The 22,592-nt window shown below is 41.3% G+C and overlaps 1 protein-coding gene across 1 annotated transcript in view; it reads left to right on the forward strand.

Moving 5' to 3' along the window:
- lck (LCK proto-oncogene, Src family tyrosine kinase) overlaps positions 1-22,592 on the forward strand; it is a 122,964-nt gene that overhangs the window by 75,057 nt on the left and 25,315 nt on the right. The window contains exon 10 of the mRNA XM_078567498.1: positions 20,864-20,940. Within this exon, the coding sequence (XP_078423624.1) occupies positions 20,864-20,940 (77 nt within the window). The remainder of the gene's footprint in view (positions 1-20,863; positions 20,941-22,592) is intronic.

Below are 22,592 nucleotides of genomic sequence, written 5' to 3' on the forward strand. Positions count from 1 at the left end.
ATCCTGAGACTCTGGCCCCTGGTTCTAGACTCCCCAACCAGGAGAAACATCCTCCCTGCATCTAGTCTGTCTAGCCCTGTTAGAATTTTATACGTTTCAATCAGACCCCCTCTCGTTTTTCTAAACTCTAGTGAATATAGGCCCAATCGAACCAATCTCTCCTCAAACAACAGCTCTGCCATCCCCGATATCAGCCTCATGAACCTTCACTGCACTCCCTCTACGGCAAGTATATCCTTTCTTAGGTAGGGAGACCAAAACTGCACGCAATACTCCAGGTGTGGTCTCACCAATGCCCTGTATAAGTGCAGTAAGACATCCCTTCTTCTGAACTCAAATCCTCTTGCAATGAAGGCCAAGGTACCATTTGCCTTCCTAATTGCTTGCTGTACCTGCCTATTTACTTTCATTGACTAGTGTACAAGGATATCCAGATCCCATTGTACATCCACATTTCCCAATATATCACCATTTAAATAATACTCTGCCTTTGTTTTTCACACTGAAATGTATAACTTCACATTTATCCACGTTATACTGCATCTGCCATGTGTTTGCCCATATACACAACTTGTCTAAATCGCCCTGAAGCCTCCTTGCATCCTCCTCACAACTCACAACCCTGGTCAGTTCTGTCGTCATCAAACTTGGAAATATATGATCCCTGCGGTACCCCACTAGTCACCGCCTGCCACCCGAAAAAAGACCCATTTATTCCCACTCTGTTTCTGGTCTCTCAACCAATTCTCAATCCATGCCAGTATATTACCCCTGATCCCATGTGCTTTAATTTTGCCCACTAGCCTCTTATGTGGGACCCCCTTATCAAAAGCCTTCTTGAAATCCAAATACACCAGATCCACTGGTTCTCCCTTATCTATTAGTTACTTCCTCAAAAAACTCCAGTAGATTAGTTAAGCATGATTTCCCTTTCATAAACCCATGCTGACTTTGTCTAATCCCGTTAATGCTTTCCAAGTGTTTTGTTACTACGTCTCTTATAATAGACTCTACGTGTGCAAGTCCTGATCCAACCCCATTCGCACCCCTGCAAAAATGGTAGGTGGCCTGTTCAGGGGTGGGACTTCGTAATTCAGCCTCTTCTGCCATTTTCGCAATGATGGAGAGGCAAAAAATTTATGCCAATGTTAAGATAAGGAACTTACTATGATGAAAAGTCACAAAAAAAGCCTCTTTTCAACTACCTTCCGGCACAGTGGAGGGAGAATCATTCTGGTCACTGTGTAAATTCATTTCCCTTGAATAATAGAATTTATTATTCTAATAAAATCATAAATTCATTAAAAAAAACAAATCCTAACCACAGTCAAAGCCAATGTGTGATTTTGCCAGAAGCACTATCGATAGAAAATCTTCATGTTACAAAGATTGACAACACCAGTTCCTCTTTGCCAATATTGAAGCACCAACAAGCCTTAACACCAGGTTTAAAATATAAGCAAAGTAATTGATATTTTGGGGGTGTGCTAATCATTACAAAGCATTCTAGCTTCATCAACTAATTCTAAAATTGAGGTTAATGTTTGGAATTCTCTCCCCCAGTGAGCAGAGGAGGCTGTTGACTCGGTGAACAAGCCTCCGTTGTACAGGACCATCCCGTATTAAAGGTGTTTGCCCCACAACTTATGTTGTTTGCTGCCGGAACGTTTTGTCCCGTATTTTTGACGTTTGGTTTTCATGCATGCTCACCAACACCCCCCCATTCCTACAGGTTAACCAGCCACCTCCCCCCATCCCACCCCACTTCTCCCACCCGGTTATATAGTCCCATCAGATTGGATATGTTCAAGGCCGAGTTAGACAGACTTTTGATCTACATGGGGAGTCGAGGGTTATGAGGGACAGGCAAGAAAGAGGAGTTAAGGCCACATCAGATCAGCCGCGATCTCATTGAACAGCTAAACAGGCTCGATGGGCAAGATGGCCTACTCCTGCTCCTATTTCTCATTATGTTCTTATGTTTGTCAGAAAAGTAATTTTAGGAGCCCACCATTATAGATATTCAATTTACATCATTTAATTTGTTTTTTTTAAGGGCAGAGGGGTTGGACCTCCTTGTGCCTGATTTCCACTTGAAAAACAGATACAAAAAGGTCTAAAATTTAGAGAGCCAATATTCCATGAACATGTCATAAACCTCTTGCCATTTTGGTTTGGGCACTGTAGAAGCATCACTAGCAACCCCTCAAATGTGCATTACATCATCTAAATATGCTAATTAGGGACCCAATGGCTATTTTACAACCAAAAGTGGAAATTGGTTTGTCCCAAATTCAATTGACATTGACCTAGCTGTGTTCAGGATTACCTGGTCTACGTGCGAGGTTACCAGAGATCCTTAGATGGTTTGAGGCTGCCAGCTAAAAGGAAAGTTTCTTTAAAAATACTTAATTTAATGCACAGCCAGGAGGAGCCACTGCTGGTCGCTGCCAAACAACACTCGCTCAACCTCTCGCAGTTGACTGCACGCCCCCCCTCCTCCCCCCCCCCCCCCCCACCCCCCCCACCCAACCCTAGGCTCATCTTTGACCTGTGACTGGTATCTGTAACTTGCCAGTCCTATACTGATGAGGCTAGTGAGCCAGTTTGTCATGGTCCTGCCACCCACCATGTTCAAAAGGTGTGCTGCATTTGAAAAAAGGTGCCCTAATCCCTGGTCAATATCTGCAAAATGAAAATCAGCTGCAATATGATCCATTACTTAGGCTTGGGGAGTGTGTTGCTTATTGGCACAGTAAAATGTTATTGAGTTGCTGCATTTCTGGGAACCTATTTCACTGAGCGAAGCCTTACCTTAACACTAAACTTTTAAGCAATGAGCAAATCAAGTTGCTAAACTCCAGAACGTCATCTCATTATTTAAAAACTATATAGTCAGTGCTGCAGGAAAGATTGTAAATTATCAAGGACAAGTTATGTTTATACTACAATCCCCATAATAACACAGCACTCAGAACTCAAACTTTCTTCAGGAAAGTGCTCTGACATTTCTTTTCCATGAAAAATAAAAAATCCCTGGAGAAACATTTATGTTGGAATTTTCCTGGCTCAAAGTAGAGTTTTTTTTTTAGATCATCTGGACATAAACAATTGCTGAGAGATTTTCAGTAGGGGAAAAAAAAAAACTTGATTTTCCTTTTAGATTTATTAACCCAAACTGGGGGACTTTTCATTTTATAAAACACCATCATTAAAACATGATTAATAAGCACACAATATAGTCTGTGTGCACTTCAGAAGAGGGGACCTACAATACAGAGAAATACGATATAGAAAGCATCCAGCACTTTGCTAGTCATGTTTCTTTGATGAAAAGCTACTCTTGTAAATTTGAGTGACAGAGAGGCTCAGCTAAGATTCTGAAAGTTAGTTCCAATTGCTGTACTCCAATACCTAGATTAACAATTAACAAATACTTATGTTAAGATTGATATTTTTAAACGGGAAAAAGTTTGTGACCAACATTAATTCTGAGATTGGAACATATTCTGATTTTCCTGTTTATGCAATTCCAAGTCCAGTTATTTCCAGGTCAGGAACACCATGTGCTGAATTACACAGCCTTTAATGACCTGCATTAACTAAAACCCATAACTGCACCAGTGTGACAATTTGATTTCCTGTACAAAAGTTTGTGGCACAGGGTCGAGATTGCTCTGGCTCTTTTCTCTCTAGCAGAGAGAGATTTTAATCATCTTGTTTAGGCTGGATCCAAACTCAATTTTAAAAAAGACAGAATGCTGATCTTGTGTGCTGTGAGGCCTCGAATGCCAATATAATTAAAGATTTGAAGGACAAGGCTTTTGTAGCCATGAGTAAATTGCCTAACGTGTGATTCCCATGATTGTTCAATATTGAACGCATTTATCCATTAGGATGATGCAGCTCTTACGCACACCCGAAATGTGCTTCTGTTCCCGTGAACTAATTTGATTTTATTTGTTTTATGATACATCCAAGATGTAGGACTCCCTTGGAAAGATAACCATTGAGTCCTATTCATTTCTGAATAAATGAAAGACGTATTCAACAGCACAAAAGAACAATAAAGGAGCCACCTAATATCAGGAAGTTCCACCCAGTCTGTTATTTATACTCAGCAGTTGTTTTTCATACTCATGCTGTAACCTTCATTTAATGAATATACAGGACATGCCAGAGAAGATCAGAAGATGTATCTTTTGTGTTTAAGATTAATTGTGCAATGATCGAGAATGCTGAACTCATTACAACCTATTTTAAAATGAGAGTGCAAAATATTAACGGTTCAATCAATTTACAGAAGTTCTTCAAATATTCAAAGGTGGAGCTCCACAGAAACAATAATAATAATGTCAGGCAGTTTATTTGAAGGTTGTAAAATACCTTACAGCATCCAATGTCTTTATGATTAACCTCACTAATGTAAATTGTGTAAGATCTATATTGACTGGGATCCAAAATATATTTTCAGAATACAAGATTACTTAAAGGAAAAAGAAAACAAACCCATTCATTGTTTTCTGACTAGCTGAAAAAAAGCTTGAATTCATTTTACTGATGCAACCTTATTATAAAATCTCAAGTTTGAGTAAAATTTGTATCACTTATCCCCAGTACAGTCAGCAATCTATTTGTATTATGAATGCGAAGTACAGGTCAGTGAGCTGTCATGTAAACCCTCTACAGATCAATCAATTTGTGTCATGTCCCCAGTACAGCTCAGTTTGTTGCTTGTGGCATTTAAACCAAGTTACAGGCCATTAGATGATTTGTACTGTGTATATCCCATACAGGCCAGAGGATAATCTAGAGCCAGTTTGGTAGGAAGGACTTTCAGTTAAACCTGTTTCTCACTGTCATTATCTAAAACATCCATGGGTTTAAAATTTGATAGGAATCAGAACTGAAGCAGGGAACATTTTTCAAATATTTGAACCAGACTAAAGAAAATATAGATTTGCTATTATCTCTGACAACCACTCTTTAGCAGTGTAACGACTGCAGGGAGAAACTTTACATCGATGCTTCAATATAATCTTTGATTCTATAGTCTAAGAATGATATCAATGAAGAAATGGACTGGGCTTTGCCTGGCTCAAAGAAAATATTTGCTTCAGTTTCTCTCCTGCCTTTCTTCGTGCCTTCCCTGACCTTATCTTGCCTTTAAAACCTACCTCTTGCTTTCAAATCCAGTCCCATTAATCTGCTGATGTCCCAACTTCACTCCTTGGCTTTTAAGCTAGCTGACATTGCAAATGGTTCCCTTTCCTTGGACTTTGTCCCCCTCCCTTTCAAAAGAACCAGCAGGAACTGCCTTCCCAAAAAGAAAATCCACCTCTGTCCTTGCAAACTACAGCCCTATCTCCAACCTCCATTTCTTCTCTAAAGAGAAAACATTTCCAGGGCTACAGAGATGAGGCGGGCAAGTGGTACTCGGCGAGTTGCTCTTGCAGAAAGCCATCACTGACAGGATGGGCTGAATGGCCTCCTTATGTGCTGTAACCATTCTATGATTCTATAAATGCATGAACCTGATGTCACCTTCCAAATCCACACTTGCCTTTCCCATAAGTATTACACTTTTGGCCAAAGAACAAAGATGGGATCAAATAATTTAAAACAACTGAGATGTTCTAACACCTGCCAATAATAATATATAAAAGTTGGGACAACTATTATTTCTCCTCTCTTTATTCTAATAAATGGCAACCATCATAGGATGAGGTTCATATTGAAGCATTAAAAATGATGATAAAAACACTGGCATTTATATGGTGCCTTCCATGGCCATCAATGAAGTACTTTTGAAGTGTACTCATTAATATAATGTAGGAAACATGGCAGCCAATTTGCACAAAACAAGCTCTCATAAACAACAATATGATCAAGACCATATAATCTGTTTTTCTGAGTGATGTTGGTTGTGGGGAAAATATTGGCCAGGGCACCAGGGAGCACTTCCTGCTCTTCTTCAACATAGTACCGTGCGTCTACCTGAAAGGATCGGCAGGGCTTCAATTTAACCTCCCACCCAAAAAGCAACAAATTACATTGCTACTCTAGCCTTTGGGCTGCGAATGTGTTTCTTGACTGAAATACCATTACTATTAATATCTCTAATAGAGCAGTGCTCTTTCACTCACTACCGTTTTTAAAAAAAAAAAATTGTTCTTGGGATGTGGTTGTCGCTGGCTAGGCCAGCATTTATTACCCATCCTTACTTGCCCTTGAGAAGGTGGTGATGAGCTGTCTCCTTGAGCCGCTGCAGTCCATGTGGTGTAGGTACACCCACAGTGCTGTTAGGGAGTTCCAGCATTCTAGTGACTGTGAAGGAATGGCAACATAATTCCAAATCAGGATGGTGAGTGACTTGGGGGTGGGGGTAGAAGTTTCAGTCGTTGGTGTTCCCATCTGTCTGCTGCTCTTGTCCTTCTAGATGGTAGTGGTCGTGGGTTTGGAAGGTGCTGTCTAAGGAGCCTTGGTGAGTTCCAGCTGTGCATCTTGTAGATGGTACACACTGCTGCTACTGTGCGTCAGTGGTGGAGGGAGTGAATGTTTGTGGATGGGATGCCAGTCAAGCAGCTGCTTTGTTCTGGATGACGTCAAGCTTCTTGTGTGTTGTTGGACCTGCACTCATCCAGGCAAGTGGGGAGTATTCCATCACACTCCTGACCAGCACCTTGTAGTTGGTGGACAGGCTTTGGAGAGAGTCAATAGGTGAGTTACATGCTGCAGGATTCCCAGCCTCTGACCTGCTCCTGTAGCCACAGTATTGATATGGTGTTATGACACAGCAGTTAATAAAGGCTGAGTTATTTAAAATCCCAGAGAGAAATTTTAAACAACTGTCACAACCTATATTTTTAATTGGTTTGTTTGAGATGCAACTCTGAATTCCGAAATGAACCTACCAAGCCTCCAGAGGTTTTTATCAAACTAAATGAAACACATTAATTTACAACAAGTTATTAAACACATACACATGTCTACAGATTATTACTCTCATAACTTTTAACGAATTCCAAAATTAATCTCCACTGAGGCAACAATGACCAATAGACTTAACCAGACACCAGGAAAAGCATTTTTCACATTATAAATTCAAAATGAGGCTCCTTTCAATTTTGTTCCTTTGTAGACAGTTGTAGGATTACAGGCTTAGATTTTACATGCCTCTGACCAGCACACTCACACTCCTTTCTGTTATACCCAGCCTTTCTCTTTGAATGTAAATTCTCATTTATCACCAGGCCCTTTGAACCCCTTTCATAGTGCCAATTTTATTAGTCATATAAACATTGCTTGGTGTCTCCTAGCTAGGTGCAAGATTTCACTCCCACTCTTGAATGCTCCAATTAACAAAATGCAAATATACCCTCTACCTCTGTTTACATCTCAAGACTACTATTCACCAAAGCACGCAGACTAGCTGGCTTTAATCTAATTAACACAAAGACGAAACCTCTTTTTTAAAAAAAAATAATTCCCAATAACATTGTATACATTAATATCTCTCCTGACATATGGCTAGTTCAGTTCAGCTTCTGGTCAGTGGTAACCCCAGGACATTGATAGTGGGGGATTCAGTGATGGTAAAGCCATTGAACGTCAAAGGGCAATGGTTAGAATCTCTCCTGATCATTGCCTGGCACAAATGTTATTTGCTACTTGTCAGCCCAAGGCTGGATATCATCCAGGCCTTGCTGCATTTGGACATGGACTGCTTCAGTATCTGAGGAGACACAAATGGTGCTGAACATTGTGCAATCATCAGTGAACATCCTCACTTCTGACCTTATGATGGAAGGAAGGTCATTGATGAAGCAGTTGAGGATGGTTGGGCTGAGGACATTACCCTGAGAAATTCCTGCAGTGATGTCCTGGGACTGAGATGATTGATCTCCAGCAACCACAACCATCTTCCTTTGTGCTAGGTATGACTCCAACCAGCAGAGAGTTTTCTCCCGATTCCTATTGACTCCACAATTTTGCCACACTCGGTTAAATGCAGCCTTTATGTCAATGACAAACTCTCTCACTTCACTTTTGGAATTCAGCTCTTTTGTCCATGTTTGGACCAAGGCTGTAATGAGATCAGGAGGTGATTGGCCCTGGCGGAACCCAAACTGGGCATCAGTGAGCAGGTTATTGCTAAGCTAATGCCACTTGATAGCACTGTTGATGACCCCTTCCATCACTTTACTGATGCTCAAGAGTAGACTCATGGGTTGGTAATAAGCTTCTTTTTTATTCTTCCTGCCAAAATGAACAGTTTCACATTTGCCCACATACTCCTTTGCCAGATCTTTGCCTACTCACTTAACCTGTCTATTTCACTTTGTAGCCTCCTTACATCCTCTTCACAATTTACTTTCCTACCTATCTTTGTGTCATCAGCAAATTTAGCCACCATTCCTTCAGTCCCTTCATCTAAGTCATTTATATAAATTGTAAAAGGCTGAGGCCCCAGCACTGATCCCTGTGGCACACCACTCATCGCATCCTACCAACCAGAAAAAGATCCATTTATGCCAACTCTCTGCTTCCTGCCAGCCAGCCAATCTTCTATCCATGCCAATATGTTACCCACTACACCATGAGCTTTTATTTTCTGCAATAACCTTTGTGGCACTTTATCAAATGCCTTCTGAAAATCTAAGTACAGTACATCTACCGGTTCCCCTTTATCCACAGGACATATGACCCCTTCAAGGAACTCCAGTGAATTGGTTAAACATGATTTCCCTTTTGCAAAACCATGTTGACTCTGCCTGATTGCCTTGAACTTTTCTAAGTGCCTTGCCATAACATCTTTAATAATAGCTTTTAACATTTTCCCTATGTCAGATGTTTTCTGTCTCCCTCCCTTTTTGAATAAAGGAGTTACATTTGCTATTTTCCAATCTAATGGAACCTTCCCTGATTCTGGTGAATTTTGGAAAATTAAAACCAATGCATCGCTAGCCACTTCTTTCAAGACGTTAGGGTGAAGTCCATCCGGTCCTGGGGATTTGTCAGCCCTCAGCCCTAACAATTTGCTTAATACCACTTCCCTGGTCATTGTAATTTTTCCCGAGCTCCTCCCTCCTTTCCAATTCCTGATTTACAGCTATTTCTGGGATGTTACTTGTGTCCTCTATAGTGAAGACCAAAGCAAAACACCTGTTTAATTCATCTGCCATTTCCCTACTTTCCGGCCAGAATTTTCCCGTTGGCGAGCTGGGGGCGGGGCCCCCTCGCCGAGGGGAAAATGGCATCGGGAGGAACCCCCGACGTCATCCCAGTCCATATAAATCTTTAGGAAGGTGGGCGGACAGCGAAATCAGCTGTTCACCCGCCAACCTGTCAATGGCCAATTGAGGCCATTGAAAGGATAATTAAGATAATTAAAGGCCCTGCCTGTCCAAGCTTAAGGCTGGCGGGCAGGCCAGGAGCCCCAGGGGGCTTCTGATAATACATCAAACCTCATCCACTGGCGGGATGAGGTTTCATGTCCGTTTTTAACAACTTTAATAAATGTCATGTGAAATTTATTAACATGTCCCATCTCGTGTGAAATTGTCACATGAGGGGGACATGTTAATAATTTTTTAATTTTTCTATTTTTAAAGTTTTTTAGGCTGTCAGTGATCTCCCTGAGAAAGCACTTAGTCTCAGGGAGCAGAGCGCACTTTGACAGCTGGGGAATCCCTCCCCCCGCACCCCCCCCACCCCCACACAGGAAGCACATAGCGCATAGCGCTTCCCATCGGGCAGGCCGCTGGGTGGGCCTTAATTGGCCCACCCACTCAAAATGGCGACGGACGCCGTTTCGGCAGCGGGAACCCTGCCGCCGAGCCGGTGGGGCCCGCACGCCCACCAAGGGCAAAATTGTGCCCTCATTATCAATTCCCCAGATGCACTTTCTATAGGACCAATGCTTTCTTTGTTAACTCTTTTCTCATTTAAATATCTATAGAAACTCTTACTATCTGTCTTTATATTTCTCGCTAGCTTTCTCTCGTCCTCTAATAATTTTTCCCTCCTTATTAATCTTTGTCATTCTTTCCAATCCTCTAACCTGCCACCTGTCTTTGTGCAATTATATGCTTTTTCTTTAAGTTTGCTACTGTCTTTAACTTTTTCAGTTAACCACGGATGGTGGGCCCTCCCCTTGGACTTTTTCTTTCTCATTTGGAATGTATCTATTCTGTGTATTCTGAAATATCCCTTTAAATGTCTGCCACTGAACTTCTATTGACCTATTCCTTAACCTCACTTGCCAGTTCACTTTTGCTAGCTCCACTTTCATGCCCTCATAATTGCCCTTGTTTAAGTTTAAAATACTAGTCTTGGATGCACTGGTTTCTCCCTCAAAATGAATGTAAAATTCAATCATGTTATGATCGCTGCTACCTTTGGGTGTCTTCACTAGGAGGTTATCAATTAACCCCATCTCGTTTCTCAATACCAGGTATAGTATAGCCTGCTCTCTGGCTGGCTCCAGAACTTGCTGTTCTAAGAAATTATACCAAAAACATTCTATGAACTCTTCATCTACACTACCTTTGCCCATCTAATTTTTCTAGTCAATATGTAGATTGAAGTACCCATGATTATTGCTGTACCTTTCTGGCAAACTCCCATTATCTCTTCTTTTATACTCTGTCCTACTGTGTAGTCACAGTTAGGGGGTCTGTACACCACTCCCACAAGTGACTTCTTGCCTTTTTCATTCCTCATCTCAACCCAAACTGCTTCTACATCCTGGTTTCCTGAACTTAGGTCACCCCTCTCTAATGTGCTAATACCATCATTAATTAACAAAGCCACCCCTCCACCTTTTCCTAACTTCCTGTCCTTCCTAAATGTCAAATACCCTTCAATACTCTAGTCCCAATCTGTCATCCTGTAGCCATGTCTCTGTAATGGCTATCAGATCGTATTTATTTATTACTGTTTACGCTATCAGTTCATGTTTTGTTTCAAATGCGACGTGCATTTAGATACAGAGCCTTTAGTTTTGTCATTTTATTATTTTTGTAGCATCTCACCTTATCTGCTAATTTACTCTTAGATTTGAACTCTGTCACAGTCTGTTTATCATTTCCCATATTAATACCTGTCTCTCTTGTCTTGTCTCTACTCTTCAGCTTACCACATCTTCCCAAATTTGATCCCTTGCCCCCAATATTCAGTTTAAAACTCTCTCCACTATCCTAGCTACGAAGCTTGTGAGGACACCAGCCCCAGCACGGTTCAGGTGTAGACTGTCCCAATGGTACAGATCCCACTTTCCCCAGTACTGGTGCCAGTGCCCCACAAACTGGAACCCACTTCTCCCACACCAGTCTTTGAGCCACATATTCATTTCTCTAACCGTATTTGTCCTATGCCAATTTGCATGAGGCTCAGGTAATAACCCAGAATTTACCTTTGAGGTTCTGCTTCTTAATTTGGTACCTAGCTCCTCATCCTGACTATGCAGAGCCTCCTTCCTCATCCTGCCTATGATGTTGATACCAACATGGACCACAACCATTGGATCCTCCTCCTCCCACTGCAAGTTCCTCTCCAGCCTTGAGCAGATGTCCCGAACCCTGGCACCAGGCAGGCAACACAGCCATCTAGACTCTTGCTCTTAGCTACAGAGAACAGTGTCAATCCCCCTTACTAGACTGTCCCCTCCTACCACTACATTCCTTTTTGCTTCCTCCACTTGGATGCCTTCCTGTGCCATGGTCAGTTTTTTCATCCTCTCTACAGCCTCCACTCTCATCCAAACAAGCTGGGAGAACCTCAGACCTGTTGGACAATTGCAGAGGCTCACACACCTGCCCTCTGAGTCCCCTTACCTGCCTCACTCACAATCACACCCTCCTGTCCCTGGCTACTGACCAAATCAAAAGACCCTACCCTAAGTGGTGTGACTGCCTCCTGGTATAAAGCATCAAGGTAACTTTCCCCCTCCCTGATGTGTTGCAGTGTCTGCAGCTCAGCCTCCAGCTCAATGACTCTAAGTCAAAGTTCCTTGAGCTACAAACACTGACTGCAGATGTGTTTGCCCTGGATCACAATGTTATCCAGGAGCTCCCACATGCTGCAGCCTTGACAGATCACCTGTCCTGCCATCCTTAATGTGTTTTAAATAATTACATTAATCACTTATTAACTTATTATTATTTATTTTACCACCAAATTGTGTACTATTTTAAACCTTAGGTCTAGAATAGAACTTACCCACTTACCAGATACTCACCAAACAGCCAGCTCCTTTCCCTGTAATAGAGCAAAAACCAATTTGTATGGGGTTAGAAAGAGGAAACAAACTCCGTTTGCCAAGGCTGCACTAAAGAACCCTGAATTTATAGTAACTCTTTCGAGTTATCAACAGATCGCATGTAACTCTTTCGAGTACATTCACAGTTCTTGGTTTTCCGGGAGTGGGACATGAACCCAAAACCTTCTGATTCAAAGGCGAGGGTGCTATGAACTGAGCCACAGCTGACACCTCAAACGCCGAACAACTGCAGTTTCCGATTGACTGGTTTGAAGGTGAAAGATCTGAATTTATAGTAAACTGAACTGGGGCTACAGTAACCAGATTCAACCAGTTAGCTAATTAACTACTCAGCTCCTACAGCTGAGTGTGAGTTTACCCTGTCTAAACTGCAAGAAAGAACTTCACCTGCATACACAGTACTTCCAAGTTACTGCTAGTTACAAACTAGATTAGATTTTACAGAGCAAAATCTAAGAACAAAATTAACACTTAAAGCTCCCCTCTCACCAACCTCTAGGGGTGGAATTTTAAGGCCCCATCGTGGTGGGGTCGGGGCTGTAAAATGTGACGAGTCCATTGAATTCAGAAGTCCATCGAATTTGGTGGGAGGGTAAAATCCCGCTGCTGTAAAATTCCATCCCAAGTCTTCACTCAGTTTGTCAGCTGCACTCTGTAAAACCTCTTATACTGTATTCCATATGATGATTAATGTTATCTCTGCTTTCAAAAGATGATTGAATCATTGACATTTCATATCACAAAATTTCAATCCTGCCTTGCCAACCTCCTCAACACTCCCTTTCTCAGAATTATTTTACATTTAGTTCTCGAGATAGGACACGTGTACAAAGATATAATCAGCCTGATAATTCATTAATTTGCCAGTTTTCAGTCAATTGGATAAAGGGCAGGGGCTGAGTGATTTAAATGTTAGAAATGTCTTCCTTAAGGATTAGTTGAAACAATTCTTTTAAATGCTGCCTTTTCACCTTTAGAACTGTATCCCAATTACGATCATATGAGCATCCCAATTCCAGATAAACATGAGATCAGAAGTATTCTCTCAATTGTAAAAATCTGAACTGGAATTAAGTTGGACAGTCTCAGGCCAGTGCATACTGTGCACCAATTCCACAGCACAGCACTGCAATATTTTGAGACTAATTTGTATTAATTGCTATCCTCGCTTCAAGTAGCCATATTGCTGATTGAAATGTTGTTGAAGCAAATTAGCTTTAATCTGCCTCTGGTCAATGATGGCGCTTTATGTTGATCTAATAGTGGGAAAGTGTTCAAACTAAGTTCAGGGAGAGGTCATGATGCCTTACACTCCCTCTGGTGAAAATTGGTCTAAAATTAGATGCGCTTCAGCTGTGCAAATTCGGTTCCCTGTGGACGCGAATTCCACACAAACATGACCTTGAATTTGTTAAACAACTTTAATTCAGCACCATCATTCTCAAAGGACAAATTGAGGGCATTGTTAAGGAAAATTGCATGCTTATTGAAGCAAGGGTCGATCTGAGGTTTAGGCTTGAAAACACTGGCAGGGCAGGACTTGGATTGTCCTGTCTGCATGAACTCTGTTATCTCAACAGAATGCTTGATGATGTTACAAGGTGGAGTTCAATTGGAAAGATGTTTCATTTCCCACTATTATCCTTTATATTGTCAAGAATAGATATTTTGAAGCTATTTATATTTAGTTAAATGAAAAGCTATTGAACTTGAATTACTAAAAGGGCTAAACAGCTTTTCATAGGTAGTGTAGCCAATAGTCAATGCTGGTTTTATATGCAGTAATTTTTTGTATTTTAACCATTGAGACATCTTGCAAAGGAGATTACTTCGTCCAGTTCACGGTATAAGGCCCCCTGTGAGTTATATATTTCTCCTCATGAGAAGGGGAGCTCAAGGAAAGTGTGCTCGTGTACAAAAACTGCTTCTTTGAATTCAGTCTGTTAATGATTATGACAATGTTATATTTTGCTGGTTTTTTTTAGATTTAATATTTGCAGAATTGTAACTGCAGTTATTCCTCAAAGTTGTCTCTTTAAGGAGAAATCTGGAGTGTTCTTTGTGTGATTTAGTAACACACCACTAGGATGCGGGTAGAATTTTACACCCGTGGGCTGGTGCACGCCTGACCCGGTTGGCTGTAAAATTGCGCGAGATGATGTTGGGCGAGTGCCCTGACATCATTGTGCACTATTTCGCTCGGTGGACGTGCGCAAAAGTCAGAAGCACGCCTGCCGACAACTAAGCAGGCAATTAAGTCCACTAACAGTGCAAGTGCCTGCGATTTTTCGTGGCCCGTCCAACCTTATTGTTGGTGGATGGGCAAATCGGCCAGGCAGCCTTTACATTTTTCATGAAAACTCATCCAAGGGCGGAACGAAGTCTCTGTTAGAAAATAAAATAAAAAGGAATATCTGGGGACAGCATTTTTATGAGGTATGTTTTCAGGTGCTTGATTGTGATGCAATGACACTGTTTAGCAGCTTTTTACTGCTTCATTTCATTATTTGCAAGTCTGCAGCTCCCTGAGGCAGTTGGAAACAAAGTATTTTTTAAATCGGTGTTAAATATCCTATGGATTATTCCAAGTAAAATTTTGTTAGAGTCCTCAATTGATATTTTGAACAAACATTTAAATATCCTGTTGAGCAAACTGTGATTGTTTTAGGGTTACATGTGTAGGTGTCAACTGTGGCTCGGTGGTTAGCAATCTCACCTCTGAGGTAGAAGGTTAGCCCACGCCAAGGACAGAATTCTATGTGTCGGCGAGTGGGGTCGGGGCCCACTCTCTAACGTGTAAAATGACGCGCGGTGACGTCGGGGTTGGGGGGGGAACTCCTGACATCATCGCGCCCCATTTAAACTTTCAGGAAGGTGGGGGCGCAGCAAAATCAGCTGCGCGCCCGCCAACCTGTCAGTGGCCAATTGAGGCCATTGACAGAGGCAATTAAGTAATTCAAGGACCTGCCCATCCAACCTTAAGGTCAAGAGCCCCGGCGCGAACTAGAAAAAGCATGAAACCTCATCCAAGGGCGGGATGAGGTTTCATGCAGTTTTTTAAAAATGTTAATAAAGTTTTTTTTGAAAATTATGGACATGTTTCAACTCATGTGACATTGTCACATGAGGGGACATGTTAGGGAAATTTTATTTTTCTATTTTAAGGTTTTTGACATTTACAGCCGACCTCCCTGAGGCTGCACTTAGCCTCAGGGAGATGAGTGCGCTCTTCCGTGCGCATGTGCAAAAGAGCGCACTCTCGATTTTGGGATTCCCTCCCACGCCCGCACAGGGAGTGCATAGCGCTTCCCTGCGGACATCCCGCTGGGCGGGCCTTAATTGGCTCACCCATATAAAATGGCACTGCGCCTCCGATCGGGGGCACTGATGGGAAGCGCCCCCGCCCTTCAACTTCCCCGCCATGATGGGGGGAAAATTCAGCCCCTAGACTTGAGCATGAAAATCTTGGCTGGTGCTCCGGTGTAGTACTGAGGAAGTGCTGCGTTGTTGGAATTGCCGTCTTTTGAATGAGACCTTAAGCTGAGGTCTTGTCTGCCCTCTCAGGTGGATGTAAAAAATCCCATGGCAATATTTTGAAGGAGAGCAGAGCTGTTCTCCCTGGTGGCCTGGCCCAGCTCAGTCAATATCACAAGAAAACAAAATGATCTGATTGTTATCACATTGCTGTTTGTTGGAGCTTTCTCTCTGCAAATTGGCTGCAGTGTTTCCTACATCACAATAGTGACTGTATGTCAAAAGTACTTTCTTGCCTGTGAAGTATTTTGGGGGCCATGAAGGGCACTATATAAATGCAAGTTCTTTTCTTTTTTTTTCATTTTACATGATTTGAACATGTCCTGTGAAATATTTGAACTCTGTACATGGTTTGACTCGATTTGCAAAGATAAACTCATTTTTGAAATATAATGAATAATGGAACACTGCAGGTGTTTCTCCAGCATTAGGAATCTAATCCCAGAAAATCACCATTTTAAATCCTTGCATTTTCACAATTTGACTAGTAGATGATTAATTATGAACATTCTACCATTTCTTGTTAACAGGATCTCACAAACCATCAATCCTATAGGCATTTTATGTTTTCAAAGGTTACATAAAACATTTTAAAACTTATCCTGTTATTTGTTTTGGATATAGACAAAAGCCTTTTTAAGGTCAAGTATGATGAGTAATGTGCTTTGGCTTGGGTATTTACAGCCTGTGTGCTTTCCTAAATTCATCAAATTTCATTTTATCATTTTGGACTGTGACAATAGTAGTACATTCTGATGTTTCCTCACTACGAAATTCCATTTCCCATCTCGAAGCGTTTCCAATAATTGGTGCTTAGAGGTATGGGCCAGCGCCTAGAAATGTTTGGATGGAGGCCAGGTCCTGTATGAAGTACAAAAATAAACAAAAGAAGTAGGAGCAGGAGTAGATCACATGGCTCATCGAGCCTGCTCCGCCATTCAATACAATTGTGGCTGATTTTGGGCTTCACCTCCATGTTCCCTGTGTGCTCCCCATATCCCTTGTTCTCCACAAGACCAAAAATCTGTCTATCCCAGCCTTAAATATATTCAATGATGCAGCATCCACAATCCTCTGGGGTAGAGAATTCCAAGGATTCACAACTCTTTGGGTAAAGAAATTTCTCCTCATGTCAGTCCTAACTGATCAGCCCCTTACCCTGAGACTGTGCTCCTGTGTCCTAGATTCCTCGGTCAGGAGAAACAACCTCTCAGTATCTACCCTGTCAAGTCCCTTCATAATCTTCAGAAGGATTTTCCCCTCGGCGATTTGGGGGCGGGGCCCGCTCGCCGAGGAGAAAATGATGTGGGATAATGTCGGGAGGAACCTCCAAAGTCATCCCGGTCCATTTAAATCTTCAGGAAGGCGGGCGGACAGTGAAATTATTTGTCCGCCCGCTGACCTGTCAATAGCCAATTAAGGCCATTGACAGGCTAATTAACCTTGTTAAAGACCCTGCCTGTCCAAGCTTAAGGCTGGCGGGCAGGCCAGGAGCCCCAGCGGGCTCTTGATTATTCATGAGACTTCATCCACTAGCGGGATGAAGTTTCATGTCCATTTTTTAAAAATTTAATAAACTTTGTGTTTCTTATTAAGATGTCCCATCTCATGTGACATTGTCACATGAGGGGGACATGTTAATAATTTTAATATTTCTCTATTTTTTGACTTTTCTTACTTGTCATTAATCTCCCTGAGACAGGACTTTGCCTCAGAGAGCAGTGCGCATGCGTGAAAGAGCGTACTTTGACAGATGGGGAATTCCTCTCTCCCCCCCCTCTCCCCCCCGCACAGGAAGTGCATGGCGCTTCCTGTCGGGCAGGCCGCTGGGTGGGACTTAATTGGCCCACCCACTCAAAATGGTGGTGGGCCCCGTTTCAGTGGCGGGTGTCGGCTGTCCACCCGCCGCTGAGCCGGTGGGGCCCACGCACCATCCGAGGGCAAAATTCTACCCCCCACCATCCGAGGGCAAAATTCTGCCCCCCGAATTCTTAAATGGCTCAATGAGATCACCTCTCATTCTTCTAAACTTCAGAGAATATAGGCCCAATTTACTCAGCCTCAGCAAATTTAGATACATTACTCTGTATCTTCGTCTACATCATTTATATTGATTGTAAATAGCTGGGGCCCCAGCACTGATCCTTGCAGCACTCCACTAGTCGCTGCCTGCCAACTTGAAAATGCTCTATTTATCCCTACTCTGCTTCCTGTCCATTAATCGAACATACGAACATACACAGCAGGAGCAGGTGTAGGCCATCTATCCATGCTAATATATCACCACAACTTTTATCTTGTGCATTAACCTTTGATGTGACATCTTATCGAATTTACTCAGAAGGTTGTGAATCTTTGGAACTCTCTACCCCAGAGGGCCATGGAAGCTCAGTCATTGAATATGTTTAAGGTAGAGATTGATAATCAGAAATCTGTCAATAACAAAGGGTTATGGGGATAGTGTGGGTAAAAGGCATTACAGTGTTCGATCAGCCATGATTGTATTGAATGACGGAGCAGGCTCTATGGGCTGAATGGCCTTCTCCTGTTCCTATGAATGCCTTTTGGAAATTCAATTATACCATATCTACTTGTTCCCCTTTATCTGCCCTACTAGTTACATCCTCAAAAAATTCTAATAAATTTGTCAAACAGGATTTCCCTTTTGTAAAACCATGTTGACTTGTTCTTATCATACAATGCTTTTCCAAGTGCATTGTTAAGACTTCCTAAATAATAGATTCCATCATTTTCCTGATGATTGATGTCAGGCTAACTGGTCTGTGGTTCCCAGCTTTCCCTCCCTTCTTTCTTGAATAGTGGTGTTGCGTTTGCTAACTTCCAATCTGTGGGACCGTTCCAGAATCTAGGGAATTTTGGAAAATCATAGCCAGTGCATCCACTATCTCTGCAGCTATCTCTTTTAGGACCCTAGTATGTAGGCCATCAGGTCCTGGGGAATTGTCCGATTTTCATCTCTTGTGTTTCTCCAGTACTTGTTCTGATATGAGTAACCTGATTTCCTCGTTCTGATTAGCCCGACCCTCTATTTCTGATGGAACACTTCTACAAAACTGAAAAATATAATCCAGAAAATGGTGTTCAACAAAGAGAAAAATTGGGCACTATGCATCTTTGTGTGGACATTTAAGACCCAAATTCTATTGCAGATGAAGCCTCCATTCTAGCTGTTTTTAATGTTTGATTTGCTAAAGTTTTAAGTTTATGATCAGGGGAAAAAAAATATCAATGTGCTTCATGACAACATGAGACAAAACCATGAGGAAAGGGTTAATTATGAAATCACTGGTCATCTTTCCTTATCCTTACACTGGGCCAATGATTGTGCTTGTCCAGCAGGCCATGTGTGGTTATTTAAGTTGAAGGTGATCAGATTCCTTCAAAAGGAAGGAAAAGCTGAAGTATCTGAAGAAGAGAAACACTCACTCGGTTACATCACTGACACAACGCCTCGGTCAGTGGTGAAATGAAAATCCTTTGGATGAAAACGTTCTAGTTTTCTTTTGGTTGTCCCAACTGAAGTAGACAATATGGGAAATGGGGTGGGGTTGGGGGTTGGGGGCTGGGGCAGGAAACCCAAAAAAACACTTTAGGGACTATCATTTTCTCTTTGCCCACATCAGTACTGAAGAGCTACTCATTGCCCAAATCATGCTCTCCCCAAATGACTGTAAACTCATCGACTCACTCTACTCCTTTCCAAGCCCACCAGATCAAGGAACGACCTTGATATTGCCATCCCTAATGTTAATCAAATGTACTAAGCTCTGCAATCTCCCTATGTATGGACGACCTACATTAATCATTCAAACTCAGTGAAACCTCTTTCCTCTGTCCTGAGTAATTTTTAACTCTATTTTCACATACAAAATCTTTTTTTTGTGTGTGGATAAATTACGTGTCCAACTCCAAAAGTAGCCTAACCTGTACCAAGAGCATCTGTTACAAAACAGAATAAGTAGTAAAAAAAATAGAGCTCCTAAATGCATTTTGAATGCATAAAGATGGGGTCCACCCAGAAACTGAATAAGATGTGAAGAACTTTGTGCAATATGCAAAAGAAAATATGGTTATATTGGTGAAAATTGATGCTAACAGGAAGGATGGATGCACTGTTTCTTGAAACACTGTTTTAGTGTTGTTGGACAAAAGCAGATAGTCAACATGCACTGTATGACTGGAGTATCAGCATGGTGCCATAAGGCTGCATAAACAGTATAGTTATTGGTTAATTCAATAGAGCTATGCAGATACCTTGTGATATTCTCAGCAATACCATAGCGAATGAGAAGGGAACCCTACCATTTCCATTTGAATAACAATGAAAAACTATGCTTTACACTAATGCTGGCAGCAAAGCCAAATGGCAGTAATTGAACTTGTTTGTGATACTGCGATGAAAGACGTAAGAATGAAATTTCATCTGGCCCCTGCATGTGATCCTTCAAAAAAAGATCTGGATGATGAGATTTAATGCAGGGCTGAGTAAGAAGTCTGCCAATCAAAGGCCAGTGCTTTGCTCTATAAATTAATTCTGCTGATGTTCATTGAAGGCTGGAAACTACTGTTGACAATTACCAAATGATTCTTTAATGCGTGCACCAAATTTCTCTGCTATTTTAATGGAAATGTTGAGCAAATGGGGCTCAACTGTGAAGAAACTGGTTTTTCTTTTGGGGCGGAATAGCTATTTAGGATCATGTACATTTCATTAATGTTTGACCAGGATTATTTTCTCAAGCGCTAAACAACTGTCTACTAGCATCTGTAAGTTTAAATATTTAACTAGTGGTCTCTCAGTCCCCACTCGAATATGGTGAAGATGGACTCCTTTTGCTTGTGTCAATGACTGTTAGGCATCATGTCTTCCTGACAGGATATGAATCTCTAAGACTCTACCTTACCAAATAGTATTAAAATATTGGAACAGTTTCAAACAGCATCCAGTCTACTGTTCAATAAATCCAAAATGTTTTGCAGGTAGTTGTGATACAGTATTTATCTTTCTATTATTTTCTTTTTCAGGTAGTTTAGTGGATTTTCTGAAGACATCTGTAGGGTCAAAACTCAACATAATTAAGCTCATTGACATGGCAGCACAGGTGAGTTGCTAACCCTTGGTGTGTCTACACATGGAATTAAAAAAGGGAAATGTTGAAACTACACAGCAGCTCTGTCAGTATCCGAAGAAGGAAAGAACTGGTACAGCCAAAACAGTTCTGCTGGGTATCCCAAGCTCAAGCATTCACCTATTCTTCACTTCCAGGTTCTGACTGACTGAGCTGCTGTATTTCCAACGTTACTTAGTATTGGATCCAGGTTTCCAGCATTCAGTTTTCCTTTTATCTCTGTGTATGTATGTTTACAATTGTTTTGAACGACCTAGAGGAGATGTTTGTACTTCATCTATATTTCAATATTTTTTCCTGCAGAGTGGACTTCAGGTGCTGTAAGTTACAAAACACGAGGCATGTCTAAGGTTTGATTCCACAACACTAAATTGACTGTTACTAGTAGGAGTCACTGTGTTTAACAATGATTGGGAATGAACAATATGTTACCAATGAAAACCTAAACAATTGCATGTTGCGCACCACGAAGAAGTTTAACCACATCCCGTTACACATTTAACTGTTAACTAAAGCTAAGTAAACTTACCAACACTTACCGCACCCGCAATAATGCACAATTTTTTTTAGAAACATTGCAAAGAAGCACACAGTATGTTAAAGTCATCCAATCTTTGTGGTATGTGAGAATTCGAAGAGCTACCAGAGTATGAGCAAAAGAACACGTGCATAAAATGAGTGCAAAAATCTGAGACCATAAGACTGAGCTCAAAACTGAGTTCGAGATGTTTGATGTCAAAGCTCTTTATCTTACATTCAAGAGGTGTGGGCTACAGCTGAGGTTATGGTGCACTCACACCTCGATTTGTACTGTGGCACAGGAAAAGGACAGTAGGTAAAAAGGCACATACTGCTGCTGGTGCTTGAATAGCTCAAGACTGATGGGTATGACAATGGATAAATATGAAATCATTGAAATAGAGCATTATAATTTACGTTGCTGACAAGTGAACACTAATTTCTAATAGGGACACTAATCCTAGGAACATTTAAAGAAGGGGGCAGAGTTTTAAGCTAACCACTTTAGTGTACAAATGTCTGATCAATGTCTTCTGATCAGTGTCTTGAGACAGGAGCCAAGACTGTTGGCAATTCATTCACATTTAGCTGGCTTCATACCCCCAAATTCAGTATAGAAACTTCACATTCATGTAAGCAAAGAACAAACTTGACAGTGGATGATTATGTTCTGTTACTGCCATGAATTACTGACTAAAACATGTTTTACTGTTGCACTGTTCAGAATATCTTTGAATGATGAGGGAAGTAAGCAACGGTAAAGCTACAAAATAGTTTATTTTGAACTGAATCAAGAATATGAGATAAGTGAAAATGAATTTAAAATGAAATAATGATGAGCTAACTTTTGATGAATAAACTTCTCACTTGTATTTATTTAATCTTTGGAGGATGTTTTGCTGAGGGTAGAGAATCCTGAAACCATGTACTCATTGTAAAAAGCAGTTTTATCAATATTCCCATATAGGAATGTATAAAGGGGCACAAAACAAGGTTGTGATCAGGATGATGTTATCTGTGATCAAAAGAATAGCTGAAAGGGCGTTGGAGAATAAGATTGGTCAAAGGCTTGTGTGTAACATTGATCTATTAGACATGATGACCTA

The sequence above is a fragment of the Cetorhinus maximus genome, chromosome 21 (assembly GCF_964194155.1).
Source record: "Cetorhinus maximus chromosome 21, sCetMax3.hap1.1, whole genome shotgun sequence".
Lineage (NCBI taxonomy): Eukaryota > Metazoa > Chordata > Chondrichthyes > Lamniformes > Cetorhinidae > Cetorhinus > Cetorhinus maximus.